This window comes from Protomyctophum bolini, assembly GCF_963924005.1.
Source record: "Protomyctophum bolini genome assembly, chromosome: 12".
Taxonomy (NCBI): Eukaryota; Metazoa; Chordata; class Actinopteri; order Myctophiformes; family Myctophidae; genus Protomyctophum; species Protomyctophum bolini.
Genome location: NC_137873.1, coordinates 5,704,704 through 5,728,180, shown reverse-complemented (window position 1 = coordinate 5,728,180; position 23,477 = coordinate 5,704,704). Strand labels below are relative to the sequence as shown.

The window sequence follows — 23,477 nt, the reverse complement described above, 5'->3', positions numbered from 1 at the left end:
TTAGTGTTGAAGTGTCCTTGAGCAAAGCTCTGAACCCCTAATTGCTCCCGATGTGCAGGTTGGTGCCGCAGCCTTGCATGGTTTCCTCCACAATCGGTGTGTGAATGGGTGAATGTAATGCACAATCTATGTAAAGCGCCTTGGATAAAGGCACTATACAAATGCACCATTTACCGTTAAACTGTGTAACTTGCTGGGAAAAAATAAAATGGGGTCTGTCCAAAATGTTTTATTTTGTAAAGGGGCAGTCGGAGGAGTTGAGAAACATGGTGCGCTACGAAATGATAATATATTCAAATGTACATGACATTCAAGGGTATTACAGTTATCACTCAAAACGTTTCCACACAAAATAAGTGTTCAAACATGTTTTTCCCCAAATGAAAATTGATAAAAAGTTTCTATAATATTTTCAAAATAAAAAATGTATCAACACAATATAAACCTTCAGGATGTTGGAAAGAAAAAAAAAATGTTACATGAGTTACATGCAGAATGCCGGTGAATGTTGAAATAATTTCTGGTTTGACAAAAATATTTTAACCAAAGGAAAAAAACAAAACAAAAAAAACATGAACGATGAATGCATCTTTATTAATCTGAGAACAGGTGAATCACTTTGCCCTCATACACATTTCATTAGGAGCCAGCATCATGTTTAGTCCTTTTATTCACTATAGTGTAGGTCAATAGGAAATATAAGAAACTGCTATTTTCAATGACTCAGTGGTCCTGGCTAGCCTTTACAAACAGTGCATATGTGTTAAAGATGCCTCGTGGAAACGACAGATAAATCACGGCAACACTTATTTTACAATGGCCTCACTCTAGTGTGTTGATCTACCTGTGGAAGAGAATAGTAAAGCATCCTCCTGTGCATACTTAAGATGCAAATATTGATCATAGTGGAAACGTGAACAAAATTAGCATTTGCACTGTTAGGGTGGTTTTCACTGAGTACTAACAGCAGAATGATGTACTTAAAAACAGCTTTTCGTCAGTTAACACAAACATCTTTATTTTTTTATCAGAATAAGACCACTGTGAAATCAAGTGTTACACCTAAGTTACACTTGTCAGATGCGGAGGACTTAAAACGTTGAGACGACCTGTACAATTAGTCAAATACATTGTGAATGAAGCTCCTCTGGAAGTGTGTCTCCCGAGAGGCACAGCCGTAGAGAGTGAAGTAAAAAGGTCCCAAAGTAGTAGAAACTGCAGTCTTGACATGTGCCATACATTTTTCTTTTTAAATGTAGAGGAAAAAACACCCTTACACTCATCAATATGATGAGCAGACAAGTCCCAAACCAAAAGCTTTGAAAGTCTTTTATTTTTGCTATCGAAAAAAAAAAAAAAGAAAAAAAATTATAATACTCGAAAACAAAAATAAAACACAAAACGGAGGGGGAGAGGGGACAGTAACGACTCCAGATATTACGCTGAATGCAGAGTAGATGAAACTGCACGAGTTGGGTGAGACACTCCGGCACAGGGAGGGAGGGGTTATTTCCTGGAGCTAGACTTCTAAATATCCAAAAAAGTACTGGTCTCGAGGACCCACATTGGTCAAGGGGGGTGTCCATTGAGATGCCTACAGTAAAATGCCCCAACAGCAGCATCTTAACAGCAGGCCGTCGTACAGCGTTGACGCTATGTGCTTCCTGCTGCTCCTTGCTGGCTCTCTCCTCCCTCTGAATTTCCTGTAGGGAAGGAGGAGGCATGAGGTTAACAGTGCTTGGAAAATTAGGTATAACACAGGTCTGTATAATTAATCAGGTAAAGTATGGAAATCGCAGGCTCGACTAGCGTACTTGCAAAAGAACATTAAGGCTGAAGCATTTAATGTTGGATGGAGCGCTGTTTCAGACAGCCCCTCTAGAATTTCTAGCCTACAAACCAAACTGTAACTGTCCTTTCTCGACCGTTTCGGAAGAGGGAAGGCTTGCTGGAACCGGGCCAGCCCCCTGGGCATGTTCCTGGGGCCCTGGATGTTCCGGGGACCCCCGCACGGCAACGGTTGATGGATAAAAATGTATATGTAGGTATATGTGTAATGGGCACGGTGGCACAGTTGGTAGTGCTGTCGCCTCACAGCTAGAAGGTCCTGGGTTCGATTCCCGCTGGGGACACTGTGGGCACTGGCGGCGTGTTCCCTCCTCCGCGTCATCAGTGCCCATACCCGAGGCGGGGGTTGGCGATAGGGCCTTTCTGTGTGGAGTTTGCATGTTCTCCCCGGTAGATACCCTCACAAAAACATGCCGTAATCCTGGTCTCTAAAACTACCTCCCCCTGGCCAGCCGGGGCGCCTGATGGAGGGGAAAGAAACTGGTCGGAATAACGTGTCCCTTCCACGCGCTACGTCCGGCCGGGGAAATTCCCCTCTGTCAGGTGAAAAGAAGCAGCTTGGACTCCTCATGCATAGAAGGAGGCATGAGGTCAGTCCGCTGCCCCCCCCCAGGTTGGCAGAGGAAGTGTAGCGCCCAGGATTACATTAGATAATTGGCACTGGGTGAAAAGAAAACTGGGTTACAAAATTGTGGGACGTTTACACGTCATGGCAAGTTGGTCACTTCATCATATTCTGTTTGTCAACAAAGCTAGAACTTTGGCCCCAGACCGTGTTCCATCTTAGGTCATTCATATTTGTTAGGTTAGGAAGCTCTGATCATCATTTTACTCCTACCCTACTGCCTTTTTACACAGGGTTGTTCATCTTATCCTATTAATGTCAGGTCACCATGCACATGCCCTATTTTATATTATTGCGGACCGACAACGTGGGACATTGTCACATTGCGGATATGAACTATTTATCAACCAATTAATTGATATCAACCATCTGACGTCATATGTAGTATTAAGCCAGGAACAATACTGTGAAGAGGAGAGTTCAGTTCGGATCCATATTGGAACTTTTGATCACTCTAAATTATATTGTAATCTGAACTTGTAATACAGTTCTCTGTGAATTGAATTTATTACCTACTAAAACATTGTAAAACCTGAAACCTTTCTCAGAAATTTCTATTTTTTTATGGTCTTGGTACATTCAGGATTTAAAGGGCAATTCACTCATTTTTAAGGTAAAGTATTACAGTATCCACCTAGGTATCAATTTATACCTAACAATGGTAACGGTCATTGCTCGACCGTTTCGAACGTGGGAAGGGTCGTCGGAACCTGGCCGGCCCCCTGGGCGAGTTCCCGGGGGTCTGGATGTTCCGGGGACCTCCACACGGTAACTGTCATTTGTAAAATAATCAAAGTGCAGTACAGAGCACAGTACAGTAACTATAACAATACATTTATTGTACTGCTCAGTTCACACAGGTGTGATTTTCTTTAATTAAGTGATGCGAGGTCAATGAGGCGGCATTTATAAGCAAAAATGCTCTGGTGGTGGTGGTTGTTGCTAACTTGGTATCGCTCGCTGGCTGAGCTCTAGTTTGCGCACCAAATGAGCAAATCAGCTCAGCAGTCAGCATCATCATCATATCATGTCTGAGTTTGTGTCTGTCTGTCTGTCTGTCTGTCTGAATGTGTGTCTGTCTGTCTGTCAGAAACACCGCCATATCTCCTCACCGCCTGCACCAATCGCACCCAGGGCACAGTACCCCCCGCGGCCACAAGGTGGGTACTGCGCCCATCTCACAACGGGTAAGGGAGGAAGGGCTAGTCTATATAACTTGCACTGCAATCTCGTTAAAACCAGCTGGGTGAATAATAACTAATCAACGTCACCTTGACCATGGTAAATGCTACATATAACTATGTAAACGCTACAGGTGACGTAAACTATAAGAAAGGAATTATGATGACCACGCAACGTTATAGTCCACTGTACAGGCCATTTGGCACACCTCATTGTTATATGCCCAAAAAAAAACTAATCTGTAAGCTGTCGACAGCGACATGCCATGATTGGGCTTGTATGTCTTATTTTGGACACCGTCTGTGACGCACATTACGCCTACTAGATTATAGCCAAGTTGACTGTTGACAGTTGTAAAACTCTGTTTCGAGACTGTTGCATGATGAATGATGAAAGAGTTGCATAATTTGTGAACGGGGACAATATTGACTGTCTAAAATGCCCACAGTGAAACTCTGGCTTTTTGGGGTTTTCGGGCCTAACATTATGGTAACTGTTAGGGTCTGGCCGAGCTTCGGGAAGGCCAAGTTAGGGTAGGGCTGGGCTTTCATTTTCAGGCCTGATGAAAACTTTAATTGAACGGTCAAATTCTGTAGTGGCATGCGTGCTACAAAGTGCATTTCACATTTCACACTGTACTATTTTTTACTAGCAAATGCAAGTACCTGCTGTCGAGCCCTGTGAACATGCATCACAAATTACTTTCTCCTTTAACTACAGATTGGCTAGATTCCACAATAGAAAATTATCTTCATATAAGATCAACCTGGGATTTTAGTTATTGTGATATATCTTAGTCTTTTTGTGCTCTTAAAGGTTTTATTACACGTGATACAAACTTCTGAATATTAAACTGGTATATTATGGACTAGTCCAGTACATTATGGACTAATTCTACATATACCCTGTAAGGCTGTCCCCAAACATTCAAGGTTCGAATGTTCGCTCGTTAGGGTTGGCACTCGAATCTTAATTAATGGGCTTGAACCATTCGTTTTTTTTTATATTATTTTTATTTAAAAACAATGTTATCTTTATTAATTTATTTTTTTCCTTTTTTATTAACTTGAAAATATATCTCGGCGAGAATGCGATATGAACATGTAAGAAAAAAAAGTTTCTAGTGCATTCCTGTCAGAAGTTATGATTTTTTAAGGAAATCTCTCCTTGTTTTGCTGTGCACATTCATTTGGTGATTGGAGACTGACGCGTCTCTCTCTCTCACACACACACACACACACACACACACACACACACACACACACACACACACACACACACACACACACACACACACACACACACGGCAGCTACTAGTAGCAGCCATAATATATTAGCATATGCTCTCTAGCATGATAGCATCACATAGCCAAAAAGGAGTGAACTCTGATCATTGTTAAGCAAAACGGTCACGGAGGATCTGCTTTTTCCCTGTGCCCACTTCTTCTGAAGCCGCATTCATACACAGGTGGAACAAATTAACGAGGAACAGCTAACGAGCAACGCGCAGATCAGCTGTTTTCGTGGTGTGTGTGTTACAATTTACAATTTACAATTTAGGCATTTAGCAGACGCTCTTAATCCAGAGCGACTTACATTAAGCAAGAACAAAAAGCATGGGAATACATCACATAAAGACATTTATCATGAAACATGCGTAGCTAAGAAAGTAACAGTGGAATATCTATAATGAAACTATACATATAAGCTATACATCTATACTACTATGCTACACATATGTACTATGACGTGCTATGACTACATACAATGCACTTATGCTGTCTACATAACATGCTATAAGTCTGTATCAAATGCTATCTAAGTCTACAGAATTGCTATCTAAGGGGGTGGGGTAAGTGCTATGGGCCATGATGGAGTCTGAAAAGGTGGGTTTTCAGACTACGGCGGAAGATTGGGAGTGATGCTGCAGTTCTGACTGCAATGGGAAGTGCATTCCACAGTTTTGGAGCCAGAAGGGAGAAGAGTTTGGGACGTGTGGAGCGTTGTCCCGGCGTTTTTAGTGAGAGTGTTGTGAGAGACGAGAGAGATTTATAAAGAGCGGGGGAGACGCGCTGCGCTCTGATCGAGACGGATATCTCAATGGTTATTTTTTTAATTAATTAGAAAAGTGTGTGTGTGTGTGTGTGTGTGTGTGTGTGTGTGTGTGTGTGTGTTGGGAGAGAAGAGCGGGTGAGACGCGCTGTGCGCTCTGATCGAGACGGTTATTTTTTTAATTAAGTAGAAACAAATGGTCCGAATGGTGCCGAAGTTCGAGTCCTAAAATAAGGGCTAGCCGCTAGGGCCTTAATACCCTGGCCCCTGGGGTATAAAACATAACCCTGGGAATAGTCGTGCCAGGCCTGGCCATTTGCTGCATGTCATTCCTCTCTCTCTCTCCATGATTCCCATCTCTACTGTACCAAATAAAGACGCTGAAGGACCAACAAAAAGTACTTGGAAAATAAAAATAAAAAAAATACGCCAGCCCTACAGTCAACACACAGCCTCAGCTGCACAAATCTAGCATGCCATCAACAAACAGAGCAAGCAGCAGTAGAAGCAGACAAATTCTGATTCCGGACATATCAAACGTCTGACAATAACAGTCTCTTTATGAAGTGTTATGGGTTGCAACCAGACTGGCAGAGTGGAAGATTAAGCAGCCAAAACCTTCACAAATATTCTTCTACTCTACCAGGCCTATTGGCAGGTAAACAAACCACCAAACACAATTAGGGAGATTCTGTTCAATTCTACATAATATCAAGTTGGCTGAAATGATTTTAATAAATTAAATAAAAACGTTATACACACACACACACACACAGTGACTAACCTGTAGCTGGATTAGAGGCTGAGGCCGTGTTGGCCACCTCATCCTCGTCACTGTCGTCCTCGTTGGATTGGGGGACCTCTGCCTCCAGGATGGCTGCTGCCGGAGCCTCAGCCTCCTGCTCCGCACGGCTCTTCAGGGCCAGAATACGGTGGTGCAGTGCTGCGGCCAGCTGCCCTGTGTCTTTAGAACTGGCCTGAGGGAACAGTGATGGCCAGTAAGTGAAACGTACACACAAATTGATGGCGAAGAGAAATTAAGAGTTTACATAGTACATGCATAAACTTTCCTTAATGATTATATCTGGTTTCAGTATTTATTTGTGATGTATTTTCATCATTATGGTTATTGTAGCAGTCAATTTGTATTGGGGGTGGGGAGGGGGGCGGGGGTCACGAGACACTGCCAAGAACGCTGAGAACCCCTGAGTTACAGCACTGCTCAACAGCACATTGCACAGAGGTTCACATTTGAGAGAAAGTGTTTTTCTTTTATAGCTCATTGCTGCATTTTTTTTGTTTTGCTGTTGAAAGTTGATGGTAAGCCCCTCTCTCTCTCTCACTAACCCTGCTATGATGAAAAATAGTATGAAATGACTATACAGGCATTAATGTGGCCTATGAAACTTTAGGTTATTAGTCTTACACTGTTATTCATTATGTGTGTTGCCTAAAATAATTTGCCTCTGCTCTTAATGCAGCCCCCCTTGGCCCATTTATAAATTTCACTGTGTGTTGTAGTAGCCGTTGCTACACTCCAGTAAAGTACTCATTGCTTTGATGTTAACGAGGCAATCACGTTCGTGTTGAAGACATATCCTCCGCTCCCCCCCAGTATCACTTCACTACTCTAAAATAATTTAAGATCAGAACAGAAACCTTCTCCAAGTTCTGTTCTTAAGTTATTTGCCGTTTGACTAGTAGGCCTACTGCTATTACGGCATACAGCTTCTCTCCAAGTTCTCAATGCACCGTGCGTGCTGCCGTGCTCTGCCCCCCAGCAGCGTGTGTGTGTGAAGGTCTCAACAGCTGTGCCTCTTAAAGAGACAGGGAGACAGCCCGCTCTGCAAGTACTAAACTATTGACATATTATTGCGTCAACAGCATCGGTGAAAATAATAGTTATTTTGAGATCGGATCGATACCAATACGGCATAAATAGGCCGATATCGGCAGATTAGAAAAGTATAGCATGCACCTTTACTCATAATGTAAGTGGACGGAGGGGAAACACCCCCCCCCCCCCCCATGACAACAACTGGCCTGCGGACACACAGGGCACATTTGGTCTATTAATCCTAACTCAAGGTGGCAATGCCGTCGGGTCAAATTGCTATCAGAGGAAAAACTGTCCAGATGTGTCCTGCTCTGCAAAGAAAGACCTCATACCGATATTAGGAAGACCTTGACACCCTGGTCCTCTGTGTCCATGGCAGTGATGCGTACGCTCTTGTCGCCGGCTTTGTCCACCTGCATCTGGGGCCACAGCTTGGTGTTGAGGATCAACCGCAGGCTGCCCTGGGTCCTCATGACTGGATAGAGAGAGAGAGAGAGACACCTTTCCATCAGGATGCTGAACTACATTTTTGTTGCATTTTCTTCCATATTTATATATATATATATATATATATATATATATATATATATATATATACATACATACATACATACATACACACATATATATATATTTTTTTTTAAACCAGCCTAAATCTGTTCAAACACTTTAGGCTTAAACTACAACTGAATATTGTTGTCGTTATCGCAATACTGCGTCATTTCATGGTCCTGCTGATTCGCTGATCTTTACAAGATGATGTGGTGATCGATGAGGCTTTGCAAAGGCTATGCATGGATCATCCATGTCAGACTGTCACATCCTTTGCGTGGCAAAATGGAGACGGACAAATTAGACTGGGATCAATTCGCATTGACCTCATGAGAAGCCTCTTGCAACAACTCCGCCCCGAGAGAAGCTTGTTGAATCACAATAAACTGTTGAAAACCAAATTTAATTGAAGGCCAATGACTTGGCGTGAAAAAAAAAAAGAGGTAAATACAAAAAAACAAGTGAGAAAGTTCCATTTGCTTATTCTTCTGCAGTGTGATTACCTAGACGTGACTGTAGCGTGCCGTTGTCTGTGGATGCCATGTCATTGAGCCTCAGTAGACCTCGACCCCGCTCTATCCACGACTGAGCCAGCTTCTCAAACACAAATAACTTGCACTGTATCTAAGGACACAAAGAGGGCCAACAAACCATACATCTCAAAACTGCTTTCACTGCATACTTATTAACTATGTAGGACAAGGACCAACGAATGCCTCATTTAACTATGTGACAAAGACGAGGACCATCGAATGCCTCACCTGTAATACATTGCTTTCCGATTCCTCGCCCGTTTTCACATCGACTTTCTCTAAGATGCACTTCTTGGCTGTGGCTTTGGTGTACGCTGCTGCAGACTCCTCCAAAGACTCCGTCACACTGTTCACTATGTACCCAAAAAGAAAAGAGAATATTAGAAAAATCAGCACTTGGCCACAGAGGGAAGTTGCAGTATAAACATATTTGTGTAGCTCAAATAGTCGTTTTGACATTTAAACTAGTATCCGAATTTGATGTTTGACTGAAAATGTCAGTGAGGAGTTCGACGTCCCAATGATCCGACAGCCATGAATCCGACAGTAACCCTATCCCCCAAACCCTAAACATAACCACACGCAGAGTCTTGGACTAACGGGATGCGCCGTGATATTCAATTTACACTATTTGTCCAGGTCTGGGAAACGTAATGACTTTTATTTGTACAGAGATTTGTGGTATTTGTCTGTTTACCCTTCTCTGGGGTGGCTTCCTGCGAGGAGGATTCTGACACGATAGCAGACGACACGTCTTTATTTTCCTCACATGATGACTCACCCTTGGGGGGACTCTGAAAGGACATAAGGCAACATACCGCATTAGGAACTCGTGCAAAAACCTGTCATTAACGGGCTTGGCAGTGTGGTACAAGGAAACTGACAAAAAAACAGCAGCAGAAGAAAATTTAAACAGAACTACTCACCAGAACTCGTTCAGACATGTTCTGTCCAAAGACAAATTTTGCTCCATCTGTATTATTTGTGGGATTTTTTGAACTGCAAGGGCAGAGGTGACAAACGAGTTAATACAAATCAACTGACGACACTTCATATTTGTGTTGGTTGCTTTCGGTTAGATTTTTGTTTTTCAAGTGGATGGGCATGAATAACTTAAAGCTGCAATCCATAACATTTTAGTGGATATGAGTACCGTATTTTATTTCAAAGCTTGGTTGAATGCTTGTTTCTGATTGATCACTGAATTCAGTGGTGTGTTATTTCTCCATAATGACATCTGGTCCCACAGACCGCTGTCTAATCGAAGGCTCAGAGCGCCACCTGCTGTGCTGCTTGATTGTTGCCATACCCAACATGGCAGCCATACAATGTCGTTTAGAGCCAAACATTGAAGCGAGAAATAGACAAGGCAGTCAAATATATTCTATTTGACCAACACTTCCTGTTTTACGAGACGACAAATTGCACTGGACGTGATAACAGAGATCTCCTACTGCTCTTCTATTGAGACATTTAGATCCTGTGGTCAGGTAGCACCACTACTGGTTGACAAGAGGTTAAACTCAAATGGAAACTAGAAAATGTGCTCCTGCCTGATGGAGGGGAAAGGAACTGGTTGGAATAACGTGTTCCTTCCACGCGCTACGTCCAACCAGGGAACCTCCCCCCTGTCAGGTGTAAAGGAGCAACTTGGACACTCAGGCATGAAGGAAGAATGAGTTCAAGTCCGTTGCTCTCCCCTTGTCCCCCATATATGGGGGACTAGGTTGGTGGAGGGTGTGTAGAGGCCAGGATCACATTAGATGATTGACACAGGGGTGAAAAATGGGTTACAAAATCGTGGGATAAAATAATATATTTTGGAAAATGTGCTCCTCGGAGCACAGGTGTCCACCAGGTCAGGTAGGTTTTGGGCAGGCAATGTTCAGAAAGCAGCAATCAGGATGGAGCATGAAAAGTCAGACGGATCCATCTCGATCACTTGACTAGAGATAATGTATACCGATTTGTGTGATGTTTGGAATACTTGTAGGAGTATAAAAAAATAATTCCACGGAAATCACTTGCCGTCTTCATGATTTGAGGCATTTTGTTAAAAATGGAACACTCCTACAAACTTTGGAAGCCAATCAGGATTGAATATGAAAACAGAGATTGGTACTGTGTACCAATTTGCGTGATGGTTTCCTGGTGGTGCCATAACTGGCCAATGTGAATATTTTGGGGCAGAGGTTCTACTCTGGCATCCAGGGAGTTTTGTGTGTACAGTTTCGCTGCGATCCAGCCAGCGGTCCTGGAGATTTAGCTGTTCACAGACAGAGACACACGGACGGACGGACATAGTCTCCCCATGCCTTCAGCCTGGTGGAGACGATAACTCGCATCCACAAATGTGCTTAGCCAGGAGCCAGGCTCAAATCTCAGGTAGGATACGAAATTGCAGCTTTAATTAATATAATGGAATTGAACACGAATCAAAACAGTTCAAAGGTACCAGTCCTCCAGCCTGACACTTTACCTGGGGGTGGAGATGTATTGTAAGAAGTAATTAGTTCCTTCTGACTGTGAATCCGCTGCTACTCCGTCCTTCAACTTGTCTTCTGTACTGTTCTCTTCCAACTATAGAGGAAAGACATGTTAACACCCTGATCGGCATAAACAGAGTTCTTAGTCCTATCAAATAGTTACGCCCAGCACTCAGGATGGAGATTAATAAAAGTTATCGATATCAAAACCGATCGCATCGCTCCACAGGCTGGGAGCGTCTGTTGGGCAACATTCGATGTCATTTCCGGTTGTGGACGTCATCCAAACGCAAATGTTCCAAACACGATCACCGGATAATCAGAAATGACCTCTGAACATCGGTGAATAGTTCAAAACAAACGGAAAGTGGCATAGTTTCCAAGAAAAGAGCGTGCAAACTAAAACAGAAGCTAATGGCTATGGAGAAACAAAAACAGTGCGGGGAGGGCCCTGGCAACCGTACATAGCAACCGGAGCGGCTCCAAAACTGAAACACAGCGAGGCAATTTATTGCGATATCAAACGCCTTAAGGCGAGCCTGCTCGTCAGGACTACCCAGCGTAATGAATTTATAGGTGTACCTGTCCTAGGGATCCAATGTGTTAATGGAAGCACATGACAGAGGCAGCCTTAACCGTGGGTATAAAACAAAACTTAAAAAATGACTCAATAGAGTAAACAAACTGTCTCGGTTATTGTCAGGGGGTGTCTCTCTCTATCGTTTACAACAGTCAGGCACTCATATTTGATAGTCTGTTTCTAGCAAAAATGTAACTAATTCAGCAGCAGCAGTAACATTAGCGTTTTCTCTCAGTCAGTTCATTCTTCATATCCATAGAAGTGTAACGGCCGGGATTTTCAAACGCAGTTCTTATATGAGGTGATCTAAAATCCCCCCTATGGGGATTACAATGAAAATAAAAAGTACATGAACCCGTGGACGCAATAGCGCCCTCTATCGATATCGACGTCAGACTTCGGTGCTCTATACATTTAAAAGAAAACAGGATAGACAAAGCAATTTGGGGAATGGAATACAAATCACAACGGGAAGAGGAATCAAAATGTGAGAAAACCTTTGCTCTGTCTTTGATATTCTGACCAAATACAAAACTGGACGCTACATCAGACTCCTTTTCCCCTCCGCTCTCATCTATGTTGTCACTTGCTCCGTCTTCCTGTCTTTCATGTTTCTAGAAGGAGACAGACACACATCATGGTCACTTCATCATAGCCAAATGAGTCTTTTCCATCTCACCAGCACATTTTTTATTTCTTTAAATCACCTTAATGTTGTTATTCGTGTTTTTTTATTCCTCAGCTTTAAATGTATAAATAAAACTGTGCGCCTCACCTGTGATTTGGCCAAGCTGGCCAAGTGCTCCGTGTTGTTCAGAAAGAGGGACTGGGTCCCATGTGCTCCGTCTGATGACTTCTTCATTCCGTTGGTCCCACAGCTGGAGTCTATGGGAGGGGAGGTTGAGGGGAGAGAGAGGGTGAGAGTGAGGGCTGATTTTACATGATATTCTGTAGTGACCGCACTACTTTTTCTGTGGCATTTAAAATAAGTTAATAAGAAATTTGAATATATTTCAATTGGCTTTCATCAATCCATTTTCCGATGAGCTTTGGTCCCAGTGTTCTTGCCTGTTGTGTTTATTAAATTGTAGACAAAAACAAACAAAAAACATTGTGGGAGATAATATGAACTTAGTAAAGACAGATATACAGGCACATAACATCAGAGATAAAACAGGTATTCGTTGATGCCAATAGAGCGCCGCAGGCCCGCCCCCTTTCAGAAAAGCGAGTGGCCCAGGAAATGAAACCCCAATGCATTCTTCCATCGGCACTTCTAATATAATTTATTTAAAGACGGTTACGCCGCGGACAAAGCCAACTCGGATCGTGACGAATCATGACAATGAACACAATGTTTTGGGCTGATCAAATCATTAGAAAGAAGAAAAGAAAGTCAGGAGACAACACTATTTGTTTTGTTTTTCGTCTTATAAATTATTTGATCGGCCCAAAACATTGTGTTCATTGTCATGATTCGTCACGATCCGAGTTGGCTTTGTCCGCGGCGTAACCGTCTTTAAATAAATTATATTAGAAGCATGCCGAATGCATTGGGGTTTCATTTCCTGGGCCACTCGCTTTTCTGAAAGGGGGCGGGCCTGCGGCGCTCTATAGACTCAACATGTTCTAAGACAAGGTTTTTGCTTACTTGACTCTGCGTGGCTCTTGGACGGAGGTGGCTGCAGCACGGCCGGGCGGAGAACGCTGCGCTGCAGCTCCTTGGGCTTCTGACTCGGGACGCCTGAAACACAAACAGTTAACACGTCTGGTTCTGAAGGCGCCGTGTATGCATTCTAGATTAAACTTTGACAAAGACCATAGCAAGTCAGAGACAGCATAAGCTCAGTGGCGGCATCTTCAGATTTTTGCTTGCCCTATTTGAATGTCTTGATGTACTTTAGGGTACCAATCTTTTACAACCAACCGATCTTTTACACCATTTAAGTGGTATTTCAATCAGATATATAGTATAATATTTAGCATTTTTGTGACAGTCTCCCCTTCCTCCCCACATGCAGGAACAGTTTTGATGTGGGTTTTGACATGTAATAATTTTGGAAATATTCACTTATGCACAAGATCGGTATCGGACCTATCGGTATCGGCCTAACATGAGAAAATCAATCGGTGATCGGTCCCAAAAAACCTGATCGGAGCATCCCACCCGCCTTTTCCTCTTGCTAAAACCCCATGTGAGGTTGCCCCATAATTTATACTTGGCATGTCCACTCAATGGATTTTCTATCATTTTAAAATCCTTTTACAGTGTTTTTATCTGTATGTCCAGTTTCTCTTTGTTTTAGTTTCATAATTTGACGGGATTCATGCGTTTTACACTGGTTATGATGCTTTTTGTTTGGTCATCTACCTCAAATGAAAAGCACTTTGAGTCGAGTTGTCTTTAAATGTGCTATATAATTAAATGTGACTAGACTACTCGATGAGTAGACCACTAGTATACATGCCAGTCCAATACGTTAATGTAGCGTAAATATGGGGAGGCACACTTAGTTTAGACTAGTCATTGGTTAGACATAAGGTTGGTGAGGTGTGCGTTAAGACGACCGGATTAAGGTTGGTGAGGGGTGCGTTAAGGGTTGGGAAAGGGTTAAGGTTAGGTTTAGGTGTGCTGCCCCGTGGGAGGTTAGGGTGAGGATTTGAGATAGGTTGTATGGACTAATGACTGGTCTAACCAATGACTAGTCTAAACTAAGTACTGCACCGGTAAATGTGAATAAAGGAGGCTGTATACTTAGAAGTCAAACTTCTGGAGCACTGTGGAGCAAATGACACTCCGTTTTGCCTTCTCACGGTGTTGGTGTGTAGATCTTTCTAGTTTTTGGATACCCCCCTCGCAGCAACTGGTCCAAATCATAATGGTTGGTTGCGCCACGATTGCAGCCTGGGTTTCATTCATTTGGGTCATTCAATGCTTTGCCTGTATGCCTGGCAACCGCATCGAGTCGTTGAGGCAATATCGTTCTATTACAATTCTAATATAAAAGATTAATACTTTTGAGGAAAAGGTTCTTGAACTAGTGCAAGACTGCATAATTATCCTCAAATGATTAATCACGCAGATTTTAAAGACCATGAAATGTACTCAAATTTCTGTCAGGAAATTTCTTTTCATTGTGTACTTGGCTAATGCTAACTAATTTGCTTGGCTAAAAACATGTCATCCCTTTTAAATATATGCAGTTCAGTCTGCTTTTACTAAGCTACTTTTCCATCAAGTGTTAAGTATGGGTATTTGTGGTGAGGTTTGTCATTATTGGGTTGTTATATAGCATACTTTAGTGATTTCCTGTGATTCTTAACAGTGAAACATTCAATGTCTTAGTGAACCTTAACCTTCGTAATGTATGCGCAATTCAATTTATTGTTCATCCCTAACGTATTAAAGAACAAAAGGTCAGACTGAGATCAGCTCAGCACGTGGAGAAAATAAATTAACCACTACACCTACAAATCATTCCAGGAGACACTTTGTGAAGAATCTGCTTGTGTTTCAAATAAATGTAACTTGATCACCCACCTGAACTCGGTGCCTGTCCATGTATGAGAGTCGGTGGTTTTAAACGGAAACCCACAGGCTTCTCCTCTGGTGGGAAGAAACGAAAAGACATAGCGGTAAATGTAAAAACACTGAAACTGGGACTTTCATGGGCAACCTTTAAGGTTACCCTCCATTTGCCTTTCCATCTTTACGGACATGGAACTCATGACCAAGGCAATGCTGTTGAAACTTAGAGATGTAATTTGGTCTTAATTTTGTGCCATAGTATGGTGGCCTCGAGGGCCTCCATAATGTACTCTACCTACAGTCAGTGGCTTTATTAGGTCTTACCCAAGCTTTTTTATAGGTGCTAGCTATATGTGCTGTAAAACACCTGCACCCTCCATTGTAATTGACAAGTATAAGAATACTCCTTTGGCGCCTGAATTTCCCCAGGGGAATCAATAAAGAAAATCATCATGAACAGTACAGATCATAGTGACATCTCACATCTCAGGCAGCTTTGACTATGACACTGTACATCAATTTATGATATGGCTCCCTACTGAAATATTTGTTTTAAACAAGGCATGTGTTAAGTGATAAACACAGACGAGCATAAATCGAACCTTATCAAGCTCTGGGGTTTCCTTTTAAAAATGCACACACGCGTGGCGCATGACACTGCAAGCTGCTACAGGTTTAGTTTGGTAACAAAGATCATGTTTCTAACACCTTAAATTACAGTTCCAGGCTTCCAGCAGATGCAAGTGTGGCTAACACCTTTCTACCCCTCTGTCTCAGTTCTCACATCCATCTCTCCCAACATTTTCTCTGTATTTTCTTGGCACCCTCTCTCTCTCTCTCTGAGTACAGAACGACAGGAGGAAATCGTTCAACATTACAACCATAGATATTAAAATAAATGGATGCCTCATTTGTCGCTGAAGTTCGTTGGAGCCATGTGTATCGACAGGAGGGCAGAACAATTTAAACTATGGGGCGGAAGTGCAGAAGGCACGCCTACACTACGCTGCCACTCAAGTGACCCAATCACAGCGCATCTTTTCCGGGACTTATCAGACCCGAACATCCGCTCTGTGACGCATGCGGAAGCTTCTGTGAAGCACCAATGTGGGGACCCTGTTGGGAGCATTCGCCCCAGAGCCGGAAGAGGCGTCTACCTTAGTTTCTATGTCTATGTTTACGACTCCTGAGAAACAAGACGGTGCATCCGACCTGAGTATCAACTCAACTCGGGTTCCCTGAGACAACTACTCGGCTCCAATCACTCGCTGTACAACTTGGGCCCAATTCATCCCCTCATTCTCAAAACTTGTTCATCCCTTCCTCAGTGCCGTTATCAATAAATATAGTTATTAGTTTGTTGTGATGCTCGTTAGTTAAAAGTGTGCCGTATGTAATCTTTACAACACAAGACGTTCATCCTACACTGGTTCTCAAAAGGCACGACCGCTTACAGCAGAGCCTGCTAAAAGGAAGCAAAATTAGTGGCGGTCTGAGATGCCTCACCTGGCTCAGAGTCAGAGTTCCCAGTAGGAGACTGGCAGAAACTTGAGGGCATGAACACATTGTTCTTGGGAACTGCAAAAGAGAGGACAAACGTGATGCTCTGCATACAAATCACCATCTAGATTACAAACAGTAAAAAGTCAAATGGCTCGTTGTTTTGCCCTTACCAGAATGTGAGGGTGGGAACTGCTGTGTTAACGATGAGGTTCTCTCCCTTTTCATCGGGGGGCAGTAGCTTCCCTCGTCTTTGTCTGAATCTGGGGAGAAGCAAACATACACACAGATGCTCCAAATGACCGCAGCAGATGATTCATACTGATGTTTGTAAAAGCTACCAGAAAAGGACAGTCTTCATTTGGACATGAAATTTACCTTCTCCATCTTCTGCACTCGATCCCTCCGCCGACCGCTGTAACAGAAGGCAACATATGGCAGGTTATTTATCACAAGTAAGAGTGCAAATGGACCTAATGAAATGTTGATCAAATACAAATAAGGAAGAGATACAGCATACAACAAAAGAGAATTCAGAACTGCTGCTAGATACAAGCAAAGGCAGAGAGCATTGTCCCATACTGAGAATGAATTAAGCAATATTACACAAGGGGGTGGTTTCTGCGCTGCTATCGGAACTCGCCCTGCGGGTGAGTTCCTGCAGCATCGCAGGCATGCATTAATGACGTTAAACTACCCCCTCAAGTGTAATATTGCAACAGTTAAAACTAAGAATTGCTGAAAGATAATATTTTTTCAATGACCGATGTAGTTAATACAACCACAAATGTCCCAAGAAACTAGCTAGCCTAGCCACCGAGTCTGCTGCGCTCTGAGAGAAAGCACGGCTGAATTATTTGTTTTGATTAGGCGTTGAAATAATGTGGTTTGAAGCACGGCTAGAAAGCTGTTTCAACCAATCAGATTGCGTCTTCAAAACGACCTGTTGTATAATTTGGCTTAGTTTCTGTGTAACATCATCAGGTCAACAGATTTGGACATTTCAGTTTAAGTCTTGTTCATTGTACTCCACATAGAAAGCTTAACCCATCTACCATACCATAACATACTTTACAATAACTTGTGGGGGGAAAGTGAAGGGGTGTAATGATCTGCAATCACACGGTGTAGATCCACATTTGAACACATGAAGCCTTACCTTCTGTAGTTTATCTTTTTGGAAAACAAACACAGGAGGGGCTATGGCAGGCTTGTCTGTTAAGAAAAGATGTAAGCTAGTTATACAGGTTAAAAGGAAAAGACAAAGAATGTGTCTGACAAGTTCCACTTTATTTCTGGAACATAAATAGCCCAGGCTATACCCCAGTAACATCTTGGCCTAATTTTCGCATCAAAAATAGTTAAAGGGTGACTGCTGAAGCATTTACAAGGACTGTACACGAACATAATTTTTGCAAAGAATTGTGCATATTCAGGAAATTCAGTCTGACAGCACAATTGTAGATGCCTCAGATAGATACCATATCAGATCAAAATATCATGACCTCTAATCATGTAAAAAAAACAAACATATTAAACAGTGATTCTCAATTATTTTTAAGATAGCATCAAAATCAGTTTAACCACTTTAACTGATGTGCTATTTCTGTGTCTTCTGTGGCCAAATGCACATCCATTTGGGGGTCCTTGACATGAAAAGGTTTGAGAACCACTGCAATATTGCACTGTTTCTGCAGCAGATCAAACAAATTTGTGGGTTTACTGTGCCACTTCTCTTGTGCAGCTGGCTATAATTAGGAGCCTGTGACACCATACTGCTTAGATAGCATCATGAATGATATCAAGCAGATTAGTTCCAAACTGAATTCAATCCAAAGGGGAATCAGGGAACCTGAGTGCCCCTTTCAATTGGGTAACATTACTCAATAGAAAGGGGCACTCAGGCCTGGACAGTTAGCTCAACCGTGCCGCAGGTTCGATGCCCGATCCCGACAGCCTTTGCCATGCGTCTTCCCCCATCTCTCTCCAACCCATTTTTTCACCCAGTGTCAATTATCTAATGTAATCCTGGGCGATACACTTTCTCTGCCAAACTGGGGGGGCAGCGGACTGACCTCATGCTCCCTCCTATGCATGAGGAGTCCAAGCTGCTTCTTTTCACCCGACAGTGGAGAGTTTCACCGGCCAGACATAGCACGTGGAAGGAACACGTTCCACTCCATCAGGCGCCCCGGCTAGCCAGGGGGAGGCAGTTTAGAGGCCAGGATGTTTTTTTGTGAGGGCACCTCCCGTAGGGGACACGGGGAGAACATGCAAACTCCACACAGAAAGGCCCTTTCACCAACCCCGCCTCTGGTATGGGCACTGATGACACGGAGAGAACACGCCCCCAGTACCCACAGCGTCCCCAGCGGGAATCGAGGCAACAGCACTACCGACTGTGCCACTTATGAATAAAGGCAATATCTTAAAAAAGAAGAAAGGGGCACTCAGTGGAGTAGGGCTGCCTGCAACATTTAATCAATTAAAAAAATCCATTTAAATAAAGAGTTGATTTAGATTGTTATTTTGGTGAACGTTGCAGGAATGCATAATGGTGTTGAACTGTTGATATGAAATGTAAACTAACTTAGCGCAGTCATTGTTTCATTAACATCTTCTTTGACTTCTGAATAATACACATTTTTCAGCTTCGTCACTTCAGCTTTGTGTGAGATGAACACTTCAGCTTTGTGAGAGATGAATGAAATGAATAAGGAATCCCATGTTGTACATGTCTTTAAATACACAATCATATAGACCATGTCCAATAGGGCTAGTTTAGAGGTTCTCAAATTATTTATTTCAACTCAAGGATCCCATGTGTGTACTGTGTACAAAACTACAAAACTATAAAGGGTCCATTTGGTTTCATTTGTACACACAGTTATGGGGTCCTTGAAATTTGAGTCCCTGGACCCCACTTTGAGAACCACTGGGCTAGTTAATTGGACTAAACGATAAAGGTTTATTCATAGTCTGGATTTTATAGTCTGGTGAGGTGACCACCAGAGCTGAAATAACGTTGAGCGGTGGTGAGTAAAAACAGAGAAAAGGGCTGGAGCGGTGGCGGTGGTTTGCTCTTCACCGCGGCTCGTGACGTCATGTTGTAGTTCGGTGGTCACCCCACCACCGAAAATCCAGACTATGTATGAGCCTTTAGTTTTAAACGATTATAAATCGATTAGTCCGAATAACTATCGGACCAACGTGTTAATTCGACACATACAAATATTCGATAGTTGCAGTGGCTGCCCTACCCTGAAGCGCTAATCTCAGCAAGAAGGCACAACCCTACCGCCCTCTGTGGTTTGTGTAGTGCATGCCTTGACATTGTCATTATGCCCATGTACAAAAAGGCACAGGGAAAGGCTAGCTCTAATCCAGAGCGTTGCGTTAGAGAGTTCTCTCTAACGATCGGTCAGACGCGGTGGTATTCCCATAAACTTCCATTTACCGTGTGAGGCCTCCAACTGTAGTAAAAAATAAAGTAGACAATTTTGCTACTCAACGAATCAAAGGCAGCTTTCTGTTGAAATATTGTTCTCCTTGGTGGGAAACGTCTCAGAACAGAACCCCGCCTTTTGTATAAAATCCACTTTTTTGGGCACAAAATAAAACCTTTACAGATCCGGTTAATTAACATTATATCAAATCTTTATTTACTACGGTCTATGGGATTAGCACTACGCCTGGTAGAGTGTTTGAGAGAACTCGCCAATGCTCTGGTCCAGAGCTCTAGCTATATTATGACAAAGGACGCTGATTGTAAATACATTTAGATTTGTACAGGGTCAGAGTCAGACTAGGAGTGTTTAAGAAGTAGTGAAAATAACCGATCTACAAGCTCACACCATGGCCCGAAGTGATGTGTTGTGAACTAGTGGGTCTGCTATATTTATTAGTTTGGGTGTAAATCTTTTTTGGGTCTTGAGCTTAAAAGTTTGGGAACCACTGCTGAGGCCCTGCTGAGGCCCTGTGTCAACAATTTTGAGGGTGATTGGACATTGGATCCATAATATATACAGTACATTTTGTATATAAAAAAAACGTCTACTCCAACTCAATTACAGCCAATTCAAACAGTTTTGCACATTTCTCATCTGTGAATGGATCATAGTTCCACTTTTCATAGAGCTAGCCTTTCATAGAGCTATACTCCCCCCAGCCCTGTGCCTTTTCATACATGGGCATAATGATAACAATGTCATTGCATGCAACAGAGAGGGAGGTAGGGTTATGCCTTGTTGCTGAGGTCCTTACATGTCCAATACATGATTAAAATGTGGGGTATATTGGATGATGCATGCATGCTTTTTGGCATCCCAGCCTCCCACAGATTTAGGACGCCATTTATAGAGTTGCAAGAACCAAAGAATACATAGGAAAGGGGTGAATTGTTCAGTCTATCTATGACCTACAATCAAACATAATCAATACTTGGCCTACTGGCACCGTGCACAAGAAATGTGACACTGATCAGTGTAGTAGTTTGTGAGATTAGCCCCAAACACAAACAATATCACTGGCCTTTGGCCTGGCAGAGATAATTCTGCACAGGGAGGCTACTTCTATAAACATTTTTTTGTCAACCAAGAGAAAAGGGGACCAATTCAGAAACTGAGATAATATAACAAGAGCCATTTCCACATAATCACAATAGACTGCCTAGGAGGATTCCACCAGAGTGATCACTTTTTGGTCCCACATTAAACAATATTCAGTCCAGTACCAAAACACCGTCTGTGCTACACGAGCACATAATTCAGCTCAGCGCTGATACTTTGCATGAGAACTACTGTCAACACAACACTAGAGGTCGAGGAGCAACATTGGGATCATCATGACATTATACTATACTGCATTAACACCCAATCCGTCACTCATGTCATATTAAAGCAACGGTTTGTTGTCCGACAGAGATAAGCCTATTTCAAGAGGCTAGCCCCATAGCTACTGTAGCTACACCCATCAAGTGCCTGCTCGGCTGGAACAAGAATGCACTGCATACACATGAACCTAGAGATATATTCACCAATACTGGCGCAAACCCTCAAGGCTGAGCCATATTACCGAATTATAACCGAAATTAATGGCAAAAAACATGGAATAAGAAACCCATATTACGCAATTATGTGATGTATCCTCACTCCATGCATCATGCAGTCATCCAGATGTGTGTACAGTCTTACAACCGTAACCCAAATAACCCGCGTGACGTTCGTTTACATTAACTAACGTTACAAACATGTTGCCATCTGATCCGTTTCAGCACATAGCCGCCACCCCCATCGGTTGTCTACTCTACTCTACTGGTAGCTTGATTGGCTAAAGTTAGCTTGGTAATGCGCTTGCTGGCCCATGAGTCATCTCGTATCTCATGACATGCAATGCAACAACCAAGCTCCTCAAAGGACATAACTGAATAGTTGCCCAAACAAGCAATACGACACTAGTGCAACACGAAAATAAAAAGGAAATGCCATCTGATCGCTCTTCAGCAATTAGACAGAGTCGTCCCCTCTGCTTTGGCTTGCATTATTCCATCTACCCGCCTGAAATGCAACTGCAGAAACCCCTTCACAACTAAGAAGTTTTCAACATTAACTAATTGAATCGACCTCTGGAAGACAACACAAAACAGTCTAGCCTACCCCTAAATCACCATACCAGACACTATTCTATAAATAACCCGGTGCATGCATGGTGCCAGGAATTAGTTAGCCAGCTAGCGGCGTCCTAACGGCACGCAATTTCATTCCAGGTAATAGCCGAAGCCCTAATGTAAGCTAACGTTTGTGTTGCCTTTCAAACGCAACAGAGCCTCAAATAAAACAATACGTCCATGCCGGTTAATAATCACAAAGATGCGTAGCTGCTGTTTCATTCACTGCCAGTGATATTGTTGTACACGTTTCGTGTATAAACGCCGTAGCCTTTGTTTTGTTTTCTCACACCGCCACTACTCACCTTCGTTTGCCAAGTCCGCCATTTTACTTCTACGCTCACACCCACAACCCACCGCGCAAAGAACACAAGTAGGGTAGCATCTTCACAGTACACTCCAAGTCATTCCCGTTTAAAAGTTGTTATTATTATTATTTAACTTTATATTTTGTTATTTTATTACAATGTAATCTAGATATAATATACACTTTTTAATTGCTGCATTTTTGTTATTTTCTTTTAATTATAGTGCTAACCTGGGTCCTGGCATACTAGGCCAGGATTCAGGATGATGCCCAAAGTGCAGTCCCATTATCAAAGTTTTTTTTTTCTCCTTTATTTATTATTATTAATTATTTTGTCGATTAAGACATACATTTGCAGATAGGGTATAGGCCATTAGGCCTAGCACCTAACAAAGACAAAAAGCAACTAGAAATGCACTCTCTCTTGAGATGCCAACTTGCCCCTAGCCCCTTTCGGAACCTTCTGTAAAGCTTTTCTGAAGTTTGGACCTCGCTTTACATAGGGTCCCTGTCCATTTATTCCACGCTCTATGGTAGGCAGATGTACCCTCAGTTCAGGCCGTGCTGCGGCCTGGTGGTGAGATGTTTCAAAAGATGCATAAAGCGGCTATAGGACTCTAGGAGACAACGGAAACGTGGGAGGTGGTCCCTTATTAGCTGTTGGACGTCACCGTCATACACATACATACATACGCAGCCGATCGCAGTACTTGCATGCTCTGCTTGCGCAAGTGAATAGACAAAGTGCTCCTCGGAGCGCAGGTCTCCGCCAGGTCAGGAA

At 42.7% G+C, this 23,477-nt stretch overlaps 1 protein-coding gene across 2 annotated transcripts; it reads right to left on the bottom strand.

Moving 5' to 3' along the window:
* Nucleotides 1-214: 214 nt before the first annotated feature.
* Nucleotides 215-22,734, bottom strand: ranbp3b (RAN binding protein 3b). Of its 2 annotated transcripts, none has more exons than XM_080778806.1 (17): nt 22,695-22,734; nt 17,884-17,939; nt 17,103-17,139; nt 16,898-16,987; nt 16,731-16,802; nt 15,237-15,302; nt 13,347-13,439; nt 12,471-12,580; nt 12,193-12,309; nt 11,109-11,209; nt 9,556-9,628; nt 9,327-9,423; nt 8,858-8,982; nt 8,600-8,720; nt 7,877-8,019; nt 6,492-6,684; nt 215-1,703 (listed from the first exon to the last, which is right to left on the bottom strand). In XM_080778806.1, the coding sequence occupies exons 1-17, from the start codon at nt 22,714-22,716 to the stop codon at nt 1,654-1,656; spliced, it is 1,566 nt and encodes a 521-aa protein (XP_080634932.1). In that variant the 5' UTR covers nt 22,717-22,734; the 3' UTR covers nt 215-1,653. The 2 variants fall into 2 exon arrangements, with proteins under 2 accessions (XP_080634932.1, XP_080634933.1); XM_080778807.1 differs by lacking the exon at nt 22,695-22,734 and adding an exon at nt 21,852-21,894.
* Nucleotides 22,735-23,477: the final 743 nt, after the last annotated feature.

What these genes read in the sequence shown, in the direction of transcription:
- ranbp3b (XM_080778806.1), bottom strand. Translation starts at nt 22,716, where the DNA reads ATGGCGGACTTGGCAAACGAAG. An exon ending in GAGTGCAGAAGATGGAGAAG is followed by an intron (nt 16,988 to 17,102) that starts GTAAATTTCATG and finishes GCTTCTCCCCAG; the next exon opens with ATTCAGACAAAGACGAGGGA. An exon ending in TCAAGGTCTTCCTAATATCG is followed by an intron (nt 6,685 to 7,876) that starts GTATGAGGTCTT and finishes CTGTTCCCTCAG; the next exon opens with GCCAGTTCTAAAGACACAGG.